Consider the following 16,506-nt stretch of genomic DNA (forward strand, 5'->3'; position numbering starts at 1 on the left):
ATGGCAAACTAAATCAAGCGAGTATAAAAACAAAGCAAATAGGCTTGCAGCATATAATAAACTCGTGGATATTGCAAAAAAAAATATTGGTTGTTTGTAAAGTAGGTTTACGATCGAGATGTTTACGTGATAACGTCTTATTGGTGATATAAGTTTTTGGGAAGTAAGGAATTAATGAAGATAACAATTTTTTCAAATTTTAAATTACATCTATCGTTTTATTCACACTTTTGATGATAAATTTCGGGTGTAAAATGACAAGTTTACTTATCGACTATGATATACATTTTTCTTCATACATTCACGGAATGACTGGCAGCGCTCGAGATGAGACGGGAGATCGGTCCGTCTCTCTCTCGTTATACCTGCGATCGCGCTCGTGAGGTTTTGGTGTGACACAAGTTTCTGAACATGTCACCCGACTAAAACGATTTTAAAGACGTTATCACGTCAAAAATATGAACCAAACTCGGATATAACCGATATTAAGAAAAAAATTCATTAAAAATTAAAATAAATAAAAAACTAAACAAAAAAAAAATTAAAACATAAAATTTATTTATCCTATGGCGAGATAATACAAGACTGCAGACTCGGAACAAGACATGTTTGCGACTGTTTTGCTTGCTAATCGATCAGCACCAACGAGCCGCGAGCCAGGTTCGTCGGTATTTAAAACCACGGTCTTACTCGCCCGTCGATCATAGGCTTTAAACTTTTTTTGCATTGAAGCTAGGCTGTATGTTTATATAATATGTTTTTGTTTTCCTTTATCTATATTAGTCCGACTAACACATATTAACCCTGCATAGACTTTAAATCGACATCCAAACGTTTGATTTCTACACAGCCTCTTTTTTACAATATATGTTTTTGTTCTATTTAATTAGTACAAAAACTCTAAACATAAAGTCAACAAATCAATCTTATTTTGTTTTTTTCTCATAAATGTGCTGTATTTAATTATATATGTAACTAGTGGACCCGACACGTTGTCCTGCATGATATTTCAAGCAATTAGTAAAGCAAAGTATGAAAGTAGCACTGCAGCGCCATCTGGCGGGCTGATTTGTGAATCTAAACCATTCCCAGATCCGATTGAACAGACACAAAAAATTTCATCAAAATCGGTCCAGTCGTTTGAGAGAAGTTCAGTGACATACACACTCACAGAAGAATTATATATATAAAGATATATTTTAGTTCTATCGATTATCAATAGGTTTTGTCTATGAATTATTACTACAGAAATTATAAATTTGAATAAAACACTATTTTGACCGGATTGAAGTTATGTATTATTATAAATTTACAACTATTTAACATAATTTTAATAATACATAACTTCAATCCGGTCAAAATAGTGTTTTATTCAAATGAACATAAGTTATGTTAGTCAAAGACAATACTAGAAATTATAAATGATATTACACAGAATATTAAGTCATATAAAATTGTGAGTTGTGATTTCTGAATAGAGTAAACAGTTAATAAATTATCTGTGTTTTTAATTTTCATTTTGAGAATTAAGAAATGGCGAAATAGTTTGCTATCGAAATATAGGTTTAAGTTATCTTTTTGCATTCGGAGTTCAGCTAGTAAAAATTTGAAACAAATGCAATGATATATAATTTTCGTAATGCATTTATTACTTACTGTGGTGTTAAATTGAAACTACGTTTACAGTTTTCAAACATAAGCTCTGCGTTTATTTCAATGTAAATGATCTATGAATAGTTTTTAAAATATATATTTATCACGTAAGTAGTCAATAGTCATCTTTGAAAGACTTATCTGAAATTATTAAACACTGCGTTAATCAATATTTATTTTATCATTACAACCAACCTCTTTCGAAAGAGACATAATTATTTATCAGTTATTTTTGTAAACAAAAAAAATGTAACCTAATAATTCATCTTAGATACTCATTTTCTGTATTACAGAAAACACCTAAATATGAATAACACTGGAGGTATTGTTGCTGGTGGAGTTGGTTCTTACGATGCCAAAATTGCTGGATTATATGACTTGCTGGATACTCTAGGATCTGGTCATTTTGCTGTGGTGAAGTTAGCCAGACACGTATTCACTGGGGAGAAAGTGGCTGTAAAAGTTATAGATAAGAGCAAGTTGGATGAAGTTTCAAAATCACATTTATTTCAGGAGGTGAGCTATCACGTTATTATGATTATGATGATTATTATTATGTCTTGTTAGGTAAGAGAAATGGTGCAACTTGACAATTGAATGAAATATATATAATTGGGGCTGAATTTTGGTCCATAACAGTTTATGTGAATCTTAGATGTCAAATAAACCTTGAATTACAGGTTCGATGTATGAAATTAGTACAGCATCCAAATGTTGTAAGGCTCTACGAAGTAATAGACACACAAACCAAGCTTTATTTGATATTAGAGCTAGGTGACGGAGGAGATTTATATGACTATATCATGAGGCATGAATCTGGTTTATCAGAATCTCTTGCTCGTGACTACTTTCGCCAAATTGTTCGTGCAATCTCATATTGCCATAGGTAAGACATAAAACTGTTTACTTAAATTTTTGTTTTGTAACATTTTGTTTATTTGTTTGTACATTTATGATATTATTATTTTCAGATTACATGTTGTGCATCGGGATTTGAAGCCTGAGAATGTAGTGTTTTTTGAAAAGTTAGGTGTAGTGAAATTGACTGATTTTGGTTTTAGTAATAAGTTTTGTCCAGGACAAAAACTAGAAACTTCCTGTGGTTCTTTAGCTTACTCAGCACCAGAAATACTGCTTGGAGATTCTTATGATGCACCTGCAGTAGACGTGTGGTCACTTGGTGTTATTCTTTACATGTTGGTATGTGGTCAAGCACCATTCCAAGAAGCTAACGATAGTGAAACTTTGACTATGATAATGGACTGTAAATATACTATACCACCGAATATCTCAAACTCATGTAAAAGGTAATTTAATGCTGTAAGATAATGTCTAATTATGCATAAAGCTTTCATATCGCTGTAGGCTGATCCCTACCTTGCCTTTAAAGTTAATAATGAAATAGATACATAAATGTGCCTTCACTACTTTTACTATACTTTTATACTTAATGTATTATAGAGTTCTGGAATTGTGCTCCATTGGGGTATTGAAAGCATGTATGATGGATGGAGCTCCTAGCTTTGTTTCTCAGTGAAACAATTTTTTTTTTAACTCATTATTATGGAAGTAACTAACTTAACTTGATACAACTAAGAAGTTTAAATAAAATAAATGACTTAATAGATTCAACTTTATCAAACAATACTTTAAATACAATAAGTAGCAGATTTTAAATTGAGGAAGAGAAATCAAGAACAGTTAACAGCTTTAACAAAATAACAGAAAAAAATTTACATTTTTAATTTTAGGTTAATAGGAAGAATGTTAGTTAGAGAGCCAGAAAAACGAGCTACCTTATCAGAAATTGCCGCTGATCCCTGGGTAACCGTTGGGGAAGGAGTGACAGTAGAGGACTTTGATGCTCCTTTAGTTACAAAACAGGATTTGACTGAAGAAGATCGTCAATCCATCATTCAAATAATGGTAGATGGAGATATAGCATCAAAGGAAAGAATTATAGAGGAATTAGAAAAAAATGAATACAATCACATAACTGCTACATATTACCTGCTTGCCGAGAGACAACTTAGATCGAAAAGGTAATTTTAAGAACTAATTAAAAAAAATATCTAAAAATAAAAAACAATATTTATGGGTGGACTACCCTTAACATTTAGGGGGATGAAAAATAGATGTTGTCCGATTCTCAGACATACTCAATATGCACACAAAATTTCATGAGAATCGGTCGAGCCGTTTCGGAGGAGTTTAACCACAAACACCGCGACACGAGAATTTTATATATTAGATTTTTATAAAAATGCTATATATTTTTTTATAACATCAAAGAATTTGCTGGTTTAAAACAATTACTGGTTTATATTTCACTACATATAATAGCTTGTCGCCACTAATTAAACAAAATACATTTTTTAGGAGCTAGTTTATATAGAAGATAAATTATATTTTTGTAAAAAAAAATTGTAATATTAATTGAATATTTAGAGCAGAATTGGCCTAGTGGCTTCAACGTGCGACTCTCTTCCCTGAGGTTGCAGGTTCGAACCTGACCGCATGCTCGAACGGTGAAGAAAAACATTGTGAGGAACCGGCTTGCCTCAGACGTAAAAAGTCGTGAATCGGGCACAGGAGGCTGATCACCTACATGCCTAGTAGATTGACAAATAATCATGAAACACCTAATCTGAGGCCCAGACCTAAAAAGGGTTAATTTATGTTATTGTTCAAGTTTACTAATTCTCTAATACAAAACTTTTGTTGTTTAATTAGATGTTAATTATTTGAAATAAATCCGTTATAGGCAAGAAGCGAGGCAAAATGTCCGGCGACCTGAAGCACTGGGCGTGTCTCGTGGGCGTGGCCTACTCGCCCCACCTCAATTGCCTTCTGCGCCGCGGACCCCACAGGATGCTCCTCCGGTGTGTATTAACCTATGGTCCATTCAGCAGATTTAAGACTTCTGAAATTTTACTTTCTTAAATAAATCTCAATTGTTTAAATTCCTTAAATTCCGTTCGTGGCTTTGTCCTTATTTACTAAATTTGACAAGATAATCGTTAAACAATCATTCAAATAAAAGCAATTATATTTGCCAGTGGTGGTATTTTTAAATTCAAGTATAAAAGCTTTTAAACAAAATGTATAACCTCAAATTGTTTTGATTGACGATTCCATTGACGCACGGGACGCCTGCATCTAGTGACTAACACTTTAAAGTGTAATTTATTTATATGAAAGTGGTATGATCCAATTAGGCAATTGTTTGGAAGCAATTTAAATAAAAAATACCTGTGTATACCCTCCTTTAGGCTAAAGGAGGTATACACGGGTCTGTTTTATCTTAGTTTTATTATAAAAGGGGTGATTGATCTTATATTTTATACACACAAAAGCTCTACAAATTATTATAAAAGTGGCAAATATTATTTTTGTCATATTTCCAACAAAAAGACAAATTTATTTTTTATTAGATTGAATTGAATAGTATAATAGATAAACATACCTTTTGTTTACCGTCAAAATTTTTTATTCCATAATACATGATTTTTATTATGAAAAATTGAAATATTTCCCCACAATTGGGTATATGTTGTTAAGTAAAATTTTCATGCCCCGCTCCTATTGATCGTTGTCTCCTTCTTTTGTATCGTATACCCAGAATGTCTGACAAGGACAAAAAAAAATGATCGAACCAGTGGTTCTAGACTAACGTATACGTATAGATTTAAGAGATTTTCTTTTCTCATCTGAATATGTATACTTGTGGTGTATTATAATAATAAATAGTTTATGTTACAGAGGTCCCGCAAGTGCAGTATAGTCCGCGAAGAGGATGACGATGAAGAGACATCGGTGTGCGGACCGGCGCGTGCGCAGGACTCACGACGCGGCTCTCGCTCTGAAGGACGTCTGCAGTTAGCTAGACCTGCGCAGCTTGCTGATAATCTTACTAAGGTAATACTGATTATTATGGATTTTTAAAATCTTATAATCTTTATTACAATTAAAAATCGATTACTTATTAACCGACCCCAATTGCAGTTAAGCAAAAAAAAATATAAAAATCATCTTATATCTGTTAAAAAGTTTTTATATTCTGAATACCAATTGTAATCATATTTATTCACTTTTCATACATTTAAATATATAAATTATTATAACTGCATTAAAATAATTTTAATAGTAAAATAAAGTTTAATATATTGAAATTCTTCCGTCACCACTTCCTATTTCATTATGGCTTTCTGTTGTTAAACTGTTTATTACGTAAAACGCCGAATATTTATTGATAGGCCAAAATAGAAGAAATTGGCTACTTTAAGAACATGGGAATACATAAGTTACCTACTTTTAGGTGAATCTAGACGACGGTGTGACAACCGCTCGTCTTAGTATAGCACAAGATACGGTGTCAGTGGTGGAAAGTGCCGCCAGGGCTCCACCGGCACCACCTCCCGCAAGAAGGCAACGCATTGAATGTCGCCGAAGACGACCTCGAACAGGCTCCTGTTCATCGTCAGACCTCTCTGACGACGACTCGGAGAAGAAGAAGAGGGCTCCAGAGCACGTGGAACCGTTGGTGGAGCGCCCGCGACGGGACTCCCATGACGACTCTAGTGATAGTCAGGAGAGAGGGGCGCGACCAGCAAGGACGCATAGCGCACATGCTAGTGAGCAAATTTATTTTTACACGCTTTATATTAGCTTCACCTGTATGTATGTATGTACTCCTTCGGACTCGATTTTGACCCACTTTAAACGGACTGATTTAATTCAAACTTTGTACACTTATAAAGAATCAGCTACAATATAATAATTTCATAGGTTTATCTCGAAAAAACAATGAAATATTTGCACAAAGCAATACGATTATATTGAGACAACACATATTGCTGCTAGGACTAAAAAGTGGAAAATAAATATAGTTTAAAAAAACTATAAAACACGCTTTTAAAGCACATCAAACTAAAAAGTGAAAAATAATTCCTAATTTAGGCTGAAAATGGTAATGAACAAAAAATACTGGTTTTATTGTGAAAAAGCGTGGGGCGCTCTGTGCCATATTTTTCCTCTATCGAGTGATCGAAGTCGGAGGTTGAGTCGATTGATGTGCTTTAAAAGCGTGTTTTATAGTTTTTTTAAACTATATGGGAGTAGTGCTCTCAACTGTGAGGGTGTCATGCACAGAAGGCTGATCACCTATTTATATTTATTTATTTACTTACCATGCATGGCCCAACTCAGACTAAAAACAACATAAAACCACAAAAAAATACAATTAAGTTATTTACAAAATTGACAGTAAATGCCTCTTATCCCCTCCAAGTATACTCTCAAATCTCAGTATACAACCCCCATACGCTTCTCAAATACCAAATATGTTAGACGTTTCGTGACACAACATCTCAAATACCAAATATGTTAGACGTTTCGTGACACAATATCTCAAATACCAAATATGTTAGACGTTTCATGACACAATATCTCAAATACCAAATATGTTAGACGTTTCATGACACAATATCTCAAATACCAAATATGTTAGACGTTTCGTGACACAATATCTCAAATACCAAATATGTTAGACGTTTCGTGACACAATATCTCAAATACCAAATATGTTAGACGTTTCGTGACACAATATCTCAAATACCAAATATGTTAGACGTTTCGTGACACAATATCTCAAATACCAAATATGTTAGACGTTTCGTGACACAATATCTCAAATACCAAATATGTTAGACGTTTCGTGACACAATATGTCAAATACCAAATATGTTAGACGTTTCGTGACACAATATCTCAAATACCAAATATGTTAGACGTTTCGTGACACAATATCTCAAATACCAAATATGTTAGACGTTTCGTGACACAATATCTCAAATACCAAATGTTAGACGTTTCATGACACAATATCTCAAATACCAAATATGTTAGACATTTCATGACACAATATCTCAAATACCAAATATGTTAGACGTTTCATGACACAATATCTCAAATACCAAATATGTTAGACGTTTCATGACACAATATCTCAAATACCAAATATGTTAGACGTTTCCTGACACAATATCTCAAATACCAAATATGTTAGACGTTTCATGACACAATATCTCAAATACCAAATATGTTAGACGTTTCCTGACACAATATCTCAAATACCAAATATGTTAGACGTTTCGTGACACAATATCTCAAATACCAAATATGTTAGACGTTTCATGACACAATATCTCAAATACCAAATATGTTAGACGTTTCGTGACACAATATCTCAAATACCAAATATGTTAGACGTTTCATGACACAATATCTCAAATACCAAATATGTTAGACGTTTCATGACACAATATCTCAAATACCAAATATGTTAGACGTTTCGTGACACAATATCTCAAATACCAAATATGTTAGACGTTTCGTGACACAATATCTCAAATACCAAATATGTTAGACGTTTCGTGACACAATATCTCAAATACCAAATATGTTAGACGTTTCGTGACACAATATCTCAAATACCAAATATGTTAGACGTTTCGTGACACAATATCTCAAATACCAAATATGTTAGACGTTTCATGACACAATATCTCAAATACCAAATATGTTAGACGTTTCATGACAGAATTACTAACACAAATAGGTACTAGACACCAAGTAAATTTTATTCTTACATATCTTTCTAAAACTACATCAGTACTAACATTTCAGGCAATACATGAATTGATGATAGAATCATTGCGAAAATAAATTACTCGTTGGAATTAAATTATTAACTTTATTTATTTAGCAGGCGGCAGCAGCGTAGAACGTAGCGGGTCAACTAGCGGCGGGGGCGGAAGTGGCGGCAGCGGAGGTGGGGGTGACGCGCGGGGGGGAGGCAACTCGGCCGGTAGACGGCGACGAGCCGCCAGGAAGGAAAGTCGCCTACGGGAGTCGCGGTCTCTTAACCGGATTGCTGAGGTAATATATAAACTTTGATAAATAAAGTAGATTGATATATATATTGATAATAGAGTAGTGATGGCCTAGTGGCTTCAGCGGGCGACCCTCATACCTGAGGTCATAGGTTCGATCCCCGGCTGAGCACCAATGGACTTTCTTTCTATGGGCGCATTTAACATTTGCTCGAACGGTGAAGGAAAACATCGTGAGGAAACCGACATGTCTTAGACCCAAAAAGTCGACGGCGTGTGTCAGGCACTGGAGGCTGATCACTTACTTGTCTATTAGATTTAAAAAAGATCATGAAACAGATTCAGACATCTGAGGCCAAGACCTAAAGAGGTTGTAGCGCCACTGATTTTTTTTTAAATAAAGTAGATTGTGAAATAAATTGTATGAGTATCAAAAAACATAGTACATGACGTGTTATTTAATGTTTCGGTTAAGAAGGCTTATTCATTGGGAATAAAGAAACGTTTAAAAATTATTTTTTTCCCGCTGGAAGCCAATAGTCTATGAAATATAAACAAATTTATTCTAATTGATAAAATTTTAGTGGTAAAATTTTACACCATCTTCATCCAATTATAAATAGGTGGAGGAAGCAAGCGGGGCCAGATGGGGCGGGGTGGGATTGGTAGCACTCTGTGGGAGGCCCTTTCTTAGACTTCTTGCAGCAGCAAGGCCTTCCCCGGCCGCTAGACGTCTCCATGCCCTCTGCTAGCCTACAAGTATTCATATAGCACATTACACACAACACGCCATACTATTCTACACATACTTAAATGTTGAGTTGCTCTACCATAGACAACTCTACAAAATTCTTAATGTTCCTTTGATTTTAAAGGAAGATTCAGAGTCGAGATTTATCGTTAAGTATGGCTTACGTATGTCAAAAATATATTTGACAAACTGTAACATCTTTTCCAATCTAAACAATTGTCCCACTGACTTGACGGTCAAGTCAAGGTCAAGTTGGGGGGGGGGGGGGGGCACTTTCGAATGTCCCCTAGCCAAAATTTAGCGATAATTCTCGATTCTATAATATATTACCATCGGTAGTTCATTTTTTAACACACTTAAACACACACACGATTTACATCTGACATCATTAGAAATCTTTAAAAAAAATCTAGCCTAATCATTAATTCATACCCATCTATTTATTATTTATCATACACAAACCCACCGTTTAGTTAGTTCTTGGTTCCATTAATTCATTGTTGAATTATCAATCACAAAGTCTTTCCAACATACCCAACACATGCTACGCAAATTATTCGTCTAATTTGATCAGATGACCGAGTTTTAACCATTTGATTACACTAAAATAAATGAATTTCTAAGAGCCATATTTTTATTCGATGTTCAGCTATGAAAGTAAAAAAATATATCATTTTTCGTGTACCATTACGTCGATTCTTAATTCAGACTCTATGACTCCTGAATTTCAAAAACGTTTTCTGACGTATGGGGACGTATATATATATCACACTTAGGAAGCGTTCAAGTATTATGTAACGAATTTTGGGAGGGGGGGAGGGGAGGGGGGTCCTCGTGTAAAACGTTACGATGCGGGGTGGGGATTAAATTACGCGTTATTGTTAATATTATTTTCGACTTTCCAGTACTTTACACCACATAATGGTAACTTTTAGACTAACAGAGTCACTGGGTGGTCGCGAAACGTTTTACTATTGGGTACAGAAAAACGTTACGGCGCGTTACAGGGGGGGGTAATAATCTCCAAAAATTGTGTGACGTAATACTTAAACGCTCCCTTAGCGTTTCTGAATATCACCATAATAAAAAGCTTTGATTCAATCCTTATGGCTTTATGTCTTAGAGTTTATTGCTTATGTCTTCAATATAACAGTTATTTGTAATAGAATCTCTGGTTTGCAAAAGAATTGTAAACCATATTTTTGTAACTTTTGTCACATTTTGTAGGTGCTTTGCTTCTTATCATAGAACTCCCGCTATATTCATCTACATAGTATTGTCAACCTAAAACTGTCTCTTTCGTTTCAATAAAAGTACTTGTGAGTAATTATACTGTTATAAAGATTTTGAATTGTTTAATGTACGCAATTTAGATCTAGACATGATAAAGAAAATTTGTTAATGCACAATATAATTTCGAGATTTTTCTATAAATTTTTATTGTTTAAATACATAATATATTCGTAATATACGTAAATTTCATAATAACGTTTATTCGTGTAGTTAGAGTTATATAAATGTTAAATGTAATAGATTTTTTTTATCACCACAGGTGATTGAAAAGTAGGAAATTAGTGTAGATACATTAAATTCGCTATGCCCCATCGATAATTTGTCAGATATTCCCTCAATACACAACTGTTTAAAAATTGCTTCGGTAATATGCGGGCTGTAGGTCGTTATGAGACTCGAAGTTTCTACTACAATTTTAACTACGGACTTCGACCCGACTCGAAACAAAAACCGACGTGAAAATAGAATAAAAATATGTGGAGAAGCTTTGTGTATTGTTGTATCGACAACATTGATATACAAAAAACCCAAGATGCACGCACAATCAACGTCTAAAAAACGTCCTCAAAAAATGAGCGCAACATTCTTAATTGTGCGCTCATTTCAAATAGTCTCGCGTGGAGTGGAGTCGATGTTATTTATTTGTGTTTCTTTTTATAAATAAATTTATGTACTTTTGAACTTTTTTGTGTGTAGTTTTTGACAAATATATTTACAGTGTAGGTCAGGAGGTAGCCAATTTAACATTTTTTTTTTATTTAAAGAAAAAACTTTTTAACCGGATTAAAGTTATGTATTATTATTTCGTCTTCATTACACCTTTTGTCTTCAGTCACCGTGACCACGCACGCTGTAAAGCACCCGAAAAGTCGGATAAATTTAAAATTATGTTAAATAGTTGTAAATAAAAAAGTCATCATTCGACTCCACTCAATACCTTGTCCTACCGACCACGGTCGGTCGTAAAATTTTATTGCTTTAAGTACGTATACACTGCGTTGTAATAACAACTTTAAGCAATTCGCGTAAGGTTGATTTTGCAATAATATATGCTTGTAACATATACTGTTATAGACATACTGTTATAGAAAGGGACAGAAATAGTGTTTCGGGACACTTTCGAGCGTTACTTTTATTCGAGACTGTGCATCTTGGGTTTTTTGTATATCAATGATCGACAAGCATAGAGTCGCACCATACTGAAGAAACTATAGTAACCTATAATTGTTCGTGTATTGAGAGAAGTCATGAATAAAGTAATTATTTTTAATAACTAAGGTGTTTGTATATTGGTAGGAGTAGATGCGTGCTATTAAGTAGTTTAAGTGGTATCAGAAATGATTATTCGCCCTTAAACACGTTTCCTTATTTCTATTTAGAAGGTTGAATCCGATATTACACGTTTGTATGTTAACACATATGACATTTTTAAACAATAATTTTCGGTTTTGTATTCACCAAAAAATAAATAAAATATGAATTCTTATCTAGCGTGCCATTGTTGTACCATCTTTATCATTGATAGTAACTGAAAACAGCATACTTATCTCTTCGTGAAAGAAAGAGACAGAATCTGAAAGACTGTTAGCAGACTTGCGAGTTTGAAATACTAAATTTTTAATTACTCTACACGTAGCTTACATTTTAGAAACATTTATAGTCTGTGCGGACGCGCTGGTTCCGAATTCAATTACAAAACTTTTTAATATTTTTTTAATGGGGCCATTATTGTCACACCATAGTATACATACACAGCTATGTGAATTATCAAAAAATTGTCTGTGGTCATAGACAAGTTTCGTATTTTGTTACGTACATTGAGCTTAAAAGGAAATTATTAATTTATATAGATGTGTAACTTATTTAAGGCCTCTTGAATTTACGATAAATATTTATAATCGCAGTTCCGATGAGATTTTTTAATGCAATAAACAAAAAACCATACTAGGTCCACAGGGTGTTTTGAAAATTGCGTTTACTCTGATCTTGCGATGTTGTTAAAATAACCAAGATTTTCGTGTTAGCAAAGCTTCTGGCAAAGCGGTAATAATCAGTTCGTACTAAAATAATGATACAGTGTATACAAGAAAGACTAACCAAAACCCATAGAAATTATAATCCGGTACGAGTATATCCCATATTTCAAAATGTATCCCAATATATTATCTCGTCTGCTTTGATTTTTTTTTAAAACTATCATTTTTGTTGTTTTCATGCTGCGTTCATAAGCTTTTTATGATATTAATTCTACATATTATAGTTTTGGTGCTTTATGTTTTTCTATTTTATGCAGCACTAAATAGACATAGCAAATTTGTTTAACGGAACTCACATTTTTTACGCATTTCTCAGATTATTTAATCGTTTTTTAAACGCTGTGTAGTTTAAAAATAGTGATTATACAATTTTCGTCCTTGTACTGTGTATGAAGTATCCTGACCCTTTGTTAATTTTGTAGAATAGCATTATTAATGTTAAACGTTGTATTTAAATATATATGTACATATTTTTAAATTGTTGTAAATAAATAGTCTATTTAAAATTTTATATGATTAAGCTTTATTTTGTCAGTGTGTATTTTCGTTCGGTCTGGATTGATATTTTATTTTATGGTGCGATGTTTTTTCTGTCGTCAGTAATAATAAGACCAAAGAATAAATAGTGTATGGAGAATAATATTACCTACATTATGTGCCAATGTATTTTTTTCTACGAAATTGATTCATCTTTTTATCAAATATATAGATTATATGTATGGTTCTATCATTTACATAAAAGCACATGTATAACATAGTATTTACTTTTCTATTAAAAATTAATGTTAGATATGTGGGGAAATATCTCAGCAATAGGGTTATGATGTAAGTAACTTAGTTTAAATCAAAATAATCTTCGTACGTAGTATCGATTTATTGTAATTAACGCCATCCTAGCGTAATTTGACATTCTCACATATAGAATTGCATTCTATGTATATGTAGCTGGTGAGACATTTTTTATATATTTATGTAATTGAATAAAGCATACCTACACCTAAAACGCCGTGCAACGTTTTAATCGGGGTGTTTTTGCTAAATTATTAAGTGCATTGTTTTTCACCTGCATGTAACGTTAAAGCAATAATAAGCATACTTATGCTAACATTGTACCTGAATGTGCCTATACGATGTGATTACCTGATACGTATTGAAGAATATGGTCGAACGTTGCTTTTGTTTTGCATATTTCTAATCAAATAACGCTGACTGATTTAACTGTAGATTATTTTTTACATCAAGGCGAATGTATGGATCTATACATTTAAATCCGACAACCTATCAAAACTACATGAAAAACTTTGAAAGCATTTATTTTGTACTGTCTTACTGTTTTGATTGTAGTACCAAGTCTTAAATACAGATTTTGTTAGACTGAGGGTTTAACGATGATCTGAAACAAGTTAACAGATTTCTGATTACGCTGCAACTGTACGCCTTCTCAATACTCCTACGTAGTCCTAGATCTACTTAAATACTATAGAACACTATTGATAAGTGTCGATATTTAGTATTAACTTATGCAATCTTCTGTATGTAAAATTAATATCCTAATAAATTTTGTACTATTTAGTTACGATTATAAATTTGTTTTTGTATGGTGTATTAAGCAAATAAATATTATGTTCAATAGTCAATGTATTTTTATTGCGTTTAGATTTAGATTTGAGATTGATTCCCGAACACTTCAGTTGACGTGTTTTTTTTTTTTTTCAAAAATTGCCTAGATAAGCGATTTTTTTGTACTACTTCGCAAATAACATTAGTTAATTTTTGCTTTTACTGTTAATGCTGTAATGAAAAGAGGTAAGACAGGTACTGTAGTTAAAACAGTACATTAGCTTTTTTTATAAGAATAAGGGGATTTCCTCTAGATGTACTATTTTACTTAGAACAAAGTTTAACTATGATAAAAAGGTATTTTGGTTATAAAAAATAATCACAATGACAGTATTATTTGATTTATTTACCTTTGCTAGTTATACATTGGTAAAAACATTAATGCTATGAAACAATTTGACTTAGCATTTGGTTTTAAAACAATAAATTCACGCACAGGGTACTCGGGGACTACCACACTTTGACAATACAAAGCTCAATGCAAAGTGCAGTTACAGCTGTATAACTGCATTAATTGCATTGTTATAAATTTAAATTGCAAATAGATATGCAAGCCTTATATTGAATCAATATTACTATTTACCTTATGTGCCTAAGGAATAAAAATTTCCTAAAATATTTTACACTTGAAAATAATATGACATTTTAATATTTAATAACCCTCCATTTTTTTGTTATCCAAGTTTATGCCTATCTTAAAATATGTGTGAAACATTGAGAATTTAGGAAGGATGCAGTTCATAAATACGAGCATTTTAAAAGAATCACCATTTGGTTACAACTCTTAATGTACAAAAGCAAGTTTGACTTTTCAAAGGCCACAGTAACAATAATTTGTGTAATGTAAGATTCAATTGGTATGATACCCTCTAAAATGATTGCAGTTGCTTAAGTGTTCTTACAAATAAACGACCCAATCTACATTAATAAATTAATGATTTATTTTTTTCATTAAATGCATTATGGAAGTAAGATGCTGGAATTAAAAATAAATGACAAATATTAAACTTAGGCTTAATAGAATAACATCAAAAATTATGCAATTATTTAAGAAATACATCTGAGGTTATAAGATATAGTAAGACTATATAGTAGATTGGGCAACATAATGAGGGAATCTTTAAAAAGTGCTACCCTCTGGTGGCTGTGAAAGCTTCATGTTTTCCTTAAGAGTCATGAGACGTCTCAGTTCTTGGAGCATTGTCTTGATAGTATAATCACGCTGCCATCTTGCAAGGATTGGAACTTGCCTATTATCCACCTGATACAACAAACATTGTTAAAATATAATATATTTATCACATATTTGTTTAAAAAAACCACTTACAAGTCCAGTCTGACTGTTGACACAATTCATGTTGATCCTAGAAATAAAACGAGCTGTAGGTGGCTCATCAGGATATCTAGTTCCACATTCAACCTTTAAGGAATACATTCTGTTCTCATAGGGGGTCTGAAATTAATAAAATAATCAATAAGATGTGTCTATAGTTTTATGTTAACTAGCAAAAAGCAATAATGTGTGGTGCTAAAATTAATTATTGCTTTTACCCTGGGTGGCCCAATTATCATGCCAGTCCAATGAGTCAAGGTCATATCGTCATCGCTCTCCAGACCCCAAGATATTGTGCCATCGCCCACTCCCTTCTGACCTTGCTCAAGTTCTTCTAGAAGACGGAAATTTCTCGGCACAACTGGGAAACAAAAAAGTCGAAAATAATTAATAACGCAATATCGGAACAACAAGCTTTATCAATAGAAGCCTCTTTAACCTAGTCATTAAGGTGAATACAATGTTTAAAACTCACCAACGCCTGATGACGGATTCGCCATGATCAGTTTAACACCGGCGCTCACTAACTACTGTAAAGTAATTAACTGAACTATTAATTATTTACACAATAATATATTTTTCATTAGAAAATTAGTTTTGCATAATTTATACCAAAAAAGCCGAGAATAATTTCATTTAACGGGCTGCTCGATGTCGATGAGGGTTAGCGATTTTTATTTTTTATAAATTGACTTTGACTTACTACAAATGTCAATAAAATTTTGTGAATTAATATCAACAGACGATTGAATACTTTGTTTACGTTGTAATCACAGATATCCAATATACTAGTACGAGGTTGTAACTATTAAAGAAGACAATTAAAGTATATTACTTTAATTATCTTTATAGCAGACAAAACTTAGTAGAAATAAGTCCATAATAACAAATATAGTTTTTTTCGGATCACGTGACACAAAACGGTTA

At 32.8% G+C, this 16,506-nt stretch overlaps 2 protein-coding genes across 4 annotated transcripts; one reads left to right on the plus strand and one right to left on the minus strand.

Annotated features, from left to right (window-relative positions):
* The first annotated feature begins 1,504 nt into the window (after nt 1-1,504).
* LOC125057455 (SNF-related serine/threonine-protein kinase) lies at nt 1,505-9,455 on the plus strand. Of its 2 annotated transcripts, none has more exons than XM_047661162.1 (10): nt 1,505-1,760; nt 1,947-2,169; nt 2,334-2,539; nt 2,625-2,960; nt 3,405-3,695; nt 4,418-4,535; nt 5,416-5,571; nt 5,972-6,287; nt 8,420-8,592; nt 9,170-9,455. In XM_047661162.1, the coding sequence occupies exons 2-10, from the start codon at nt 1,960-1,962 to the stop codon at nt 9,296-9,298; spliced, it is 1,935 nt and encodes a 644-aa protein (XP_047517118.1). In that variant the 5' UTR covers nt 1,505-1,760; nt 1,947-1,959; the 3' UTR covers nt 9,299-9,455. The 2 variants fall into 2 exon arrangements, with proteins under 2 accessions (XP_047517118.1, XP_047517119.1); XM_047661163.1 differs by having other exon boundaries at nt 8,423-8,592.
* Nucleotides 9,456-14,571: 5,116 nt separating this feature from the next.
* LOC125057147 (ubiquitin-conjugating enzyme E2 variant 2) lies at nt 14,572-16,320 on the minus strand. Of its 2 annotated transcripts, XM_047660630.1 has the most exons (5): nt 16,192-16,320; nt 16,055-16,109; nt 15,798-15,940; nt 15,574-15,699; nt 14,572-15,507 (listed from the first exon to the last, which is right to left on the minus strand). In XM_047660630.1, the coding sequence occupies exons 2-5, from the start codon at nt 16,077-16,079 to the stop codon at nt 15,367-15,369; spliced, it is 435 nt and encodes a 144-aa protein (XP_047516586.1). In that variant the 5' UTR covers nt 16,080-16,109; nt 16,192-16,320; the 3' UTR covers nt 14,572-15,366. The 2 variants fall into 2 exon arrangements, with proteins under 2 accessions (XP_047516586.1, XP_047516587.1); XM_047660631.1 differs by having other exon boundaries at nt 16,055-16,270.
* Between the last annotated feature and the right edge of the window lie 186 nt (nt 16,321-16,506).

Source organism: Pieris napi, chromosome 16, assembly GCF_905475465.1.
Source record: "Pieris napi chromosome 16, ilPieNapi1.2, whole genome shotgun sequence".
Lineage (NCBI taxonomy): Eukaryota > Metazoa > Arthropoda > Insecta > Lepidoptera > Pieridae > Pieris > Pieris napi.

Bases quoted from the DNA above. Each gene is read 5' to 3' on its own strand.
- LOC125057147 (XM_047660630.1), bottom strand. From the start codon at position 16,079: ATGGCGAATCCGTCATCAGGCGTTG. The intron at 15,941-16,054 runs GTGAGTTTTAAA...TTTGTTTCCCAG, and splicing joins GAATCCGTCATCAGGCGTTG to TTGTGCCGAGAAATTTCCGT. The intron at 15,508-15,573 runs GTAAGTGGTTTT...TTGTTGTATCAG, and splicing joins TCAACAGTCAGACTGGACTT to GTGGATAATAGGCAAGTTCC.
- LOC125057455 (XM_047661162.1), top strand. From the start codon at position 1,960: ATGAATAACACTGGAGGTATTGTTGCTGGTGGAGTTGGTTCTTACGAT. The intron at 4,536-5,415 runs GTGTGTATTAAC...TTTATGTTACAG, and splicing joins CCCCACAGGATGCTCCTCCG to AGGTCCCGCAAGTGCAGTAT. The intron at 8,593-9,169 runs GTAATATATAAA...AATTATAAATAG, and splicing joins CTCTTAACCGGATTGCTGAG to GTGGAGGAAGCAAGCGGGGC.